Raw genomic sequence first — 3109 nt, forward strand, 5'->3', positions numbered from 1 at the left:
TCACAGCAGCTACTTTTTAATGGAAGGAGCACCAGACATGTTGAACTCATCCAACAGACGCTTCAAACAAAACAAAACAAGAAAGTATAATTAAGATTTTAACCAAAAAATAAATTCCAAAATATAAAAGAGGTCATATAAGTGAAGACTAAATGAATACCCTCACAACAGGTCTTTTAATAACAGACAAATTTTTCACAATTGGATCAGGTGACTCATCACAAACAGAACATCCATCTTCACCTCGAGGCTACATAAAAAACAATGAAAAAAATAAATAAACAGCATCTCATATTTGGCAAATTAAGCCTTAATATACATAGTCTAAAAATCAACAAAAAATAAAGAAAAAATCATACATGCATAGGGTTAATAGGACCAGCACGGGGTACACCAGATTTTACCGGGCCTTGAGTGTCCCTCCACCTCGGTAAATTGGTAGAATCAGAACGTATCACCGATACATCATAAGAATCGCACCATTCAGTAGTTTCTACTTCGACCTTGAATAGAAACTCCTTATCAAGGAAAAACTCATTAAAACCAGTAAGATCTTTGCTTGCTTTCCCTTTTTCCTACACCAAAAATTTTACATTTATATCGTTCTAAATAAACAAACATATTTTATTGACAATCATAACGTGTTTAACGAAATTGGTTTCACGTACATTCAACTCTTTCACCATCTCAGTACAGGTTCGTCTGAATAGTGCTGCGACCTCCTTATCGAACACAACAAAGTTTGTTGTACCAGTACCATCAAAAACCAGCAAATTTAACTTATACCTGTTTTGTTTTTAATTCAAAAACATCAATTAACACCTGGCCTATCACCCTTTAGTTACAACAAAATCATAAAAATGATATTCAACATAATTTAGATGCTCAAACACAATTTTTTTTAGATTTATCAGTTTTCTAGATTTTAGCCTAGCAAAGGAGACTTTGGTATAAAAGTGTTGTAGATATATGAATTTTTTTCTGTGCACTCTATCTTTGTTTGCCAGCTTTTTTTTTGTGGCTAAACCAGATTTTCATCAACCAAAGCAGTTTTTGTTTTTAATAAATATTAGTATTAAGCCAGATATTGCTAAATCATTAAAAATCAACATAATCAATTAGTTAACTATATTGCATTTTTATGAAAAGATTGCACAAATAAATCTAATTAGAGTAATACCTGTCAAGCACATTATTCACGTCCTTATTACAGCCATCGCAGAAGTATTCATCCGCATTAGCTTCTGCCTTCACGCTGCAAACACATGATTTATACCACCAACTTGGAACGGGTTCAACATCAAGAACAGTGGCCCGAACAACATAGAATCCAACCTATCTAGGAACAGTTTGAAAGTTTTTAAAAAAAAATTAACCAAACGAAAAAAAGTAGTTTTATATAAAGCATTCACATCCGCAGCAGCACGTAACTCCTTTATTGTCTTCCTCCCAATGGAATATAAAACTTCATCTTCATCAAGATATGCTGGTTTGCCAGAAACCACAGACAGGTACTGCGAGATCTCTCTATAGTACACACTACTTATCAATCACGATGCCACAAAAATACAGTCAATATGCACAACCATAAATAATTCACAATATTGTTACAATACCTTTTTCGAAGCATCAAAACCTCAGGAATATCTGGATTTATCAAGAGTCTAGTACCATACATAATGTTCTGCACAATATTGGTACCTATATATAACAATCATTGTTTAAATGAGTTGTACAATTATACATGACAAAAGAATTATCGAATGGAAGGTAACCAAAAGTATACTTAGATTTTAAAAAATAACTATAACCTACCGTGAACCTAATTAATTATTAAAACTTTTTATTTTAGCAATGACATATAAAAAAAAATATTTAATGCAAATATAAAATAATAAAAAGTATTATATAATAACAGAAATATAGTTTAAAATTATATATTGATTAATTAATTCTCGAGTAATTCAACATAGGATTTACAATCAACGAAGAAAAAAAAAACTGCTGATACCTCGTTTATCCAATTTTATATAATAATAGTTTGTATCACTTCAACCAATTAAATTTTAGAAATTAAAAACAAAAAAGAGAATTTCCAATGATATTTAAAAAAATCTCTACTTATCTCAACTGTTTTTACTATATGAAAATATTGATGGCATAACCTTCCTTCTATTGACAACCTTTCATGAGCCACCCATTTTGCATCTCAATAATTAGTAGAAATAGTTATAATAAGAATATAATCATTTGATAGTAATCAAATACTCACGTACCTCCAGCATTTTTTACTCTTGCAAATTGAAAAATAACTATTGGTAGTTGTTGATCGCCCGATGCTAAAAAATCCTTGATCCGGTCCACCATCTGTCCAAGAATAACAATATTAAGCTGTAAACTGTATAGAAATGCAAATTATTTAGAAAATAAAAGATTACTTATTTAAACATATTAAGTGGAGAGTAAGGATTGTTGGAAAAAATGCACCTGTCATTCTCAATATGAATGACCATCATGTTAATAAGTTTGCCATCGTTCATGTATTTCCTGTAATACCCGGTCTAACCAAAATTTAGTAAATAATAAATTAAATAGGAGCAAATATGGTTGGAAGATTTGGCAATTGGAATTTGATAATTTAAATATGAATTTGGATTCAGTGAATTTTTCCGAGTCGGAAAATATAGTTTTCTGCGTAAAAGTGCGCAGTGGAATTTTGACCGGCAGTACCGGCTGAGATCTGTCTGGTACTACAACTGAGGAAATTGATTATGGGTAAATAAGATTAAGAAATGAGGAATTATAATTAGGGAAGGTAGAAATATTTAAAGTGCGATTTAGAGCGCTAATCTTAAAGGTTTTGGCCCAAAATTGGGCCAATGGGCAAAAATAAGTGAACCGGGCCTAAGTGGGCCCAAGACCCAACATATATAAACATTAGTTGTGAGCATTTCAGCTCATTTTACCCTAAAAAGAAGGGTTGGGGCGCTGATTTGAGAAGAGAGAAGAGAAGAGAGAAAACCTAACTCTCTTTGATCTTCAAACCACCATAACTTGAGCTACGGAGCTCCGATTGACGAGCCGTTTGCGGCCACGCGTTGCTCTTCTC

General features: G+C 32.2%; 1 protein-coding gene across 1 annotated transcript; it reads right to left on the reverse strand.

Moving 5' to 3' along the window:
* Positions 1 to 605: 605 nt before the first annotated feature.
* Positions 606 to 1678, reverse strand: LOC110268384 (uncharacterized). Its single transcript, XM_088501357.1, has 4 exons — positions 1617 to 1678; positions 1413 to 1527; positions 1181 to 1335; positions 606 to 786 (listed from the first exon to the last, which is right to left on the reverse strand). The coding sequence occupies exons 1-4, from the start codon at positions 1676 to 1678 to the stop codon at positions 606 to 608; spliced, it is 513 nt and encodes a 170-aa protein (XP_088357483.1).
* Between the last annotated feature and the right edge of the window lie 1431 nt (positions 1679 to 3109).

Source organism: Arachis ipaensis, chromosome B10, assembly GCF_059453495.1.
Source record: "Arachis ipaensis isolate K30076 ecotype BB chromosome B10, ASM5945349v1, whole genome shotgun sequence".
Taxonomy (NCBI): Eukaryota; Viridiplantae; Streptophyta; class Magnoliopsida; order Fabales; family Fabaceae; genus Arachis; species Arachis ipaensis.

Coding starts and splice junctions, on each gene's coding strand:
- LOC110268384 (XM_088501357.1), bottom strand. CDS start 1,678: ATGTATGGTACTAGACTCTTGATAAATCCAGATATTCCTGAGGTTTTG. Junction 1,336..1,412: donor AGTTACGTGCTGCTGCGGAT/GTGAATGCTTTA, acceptor GTTCCTAGATAG/GTTGGATTCTATGTTGTTCG. Junction 787..1,180: donor GTGAATAATGTGCTTGACAG/GTATTACTCTAA, acceptor AAAACAAAACAG/GTATAAGTTAAATTTGCTGG.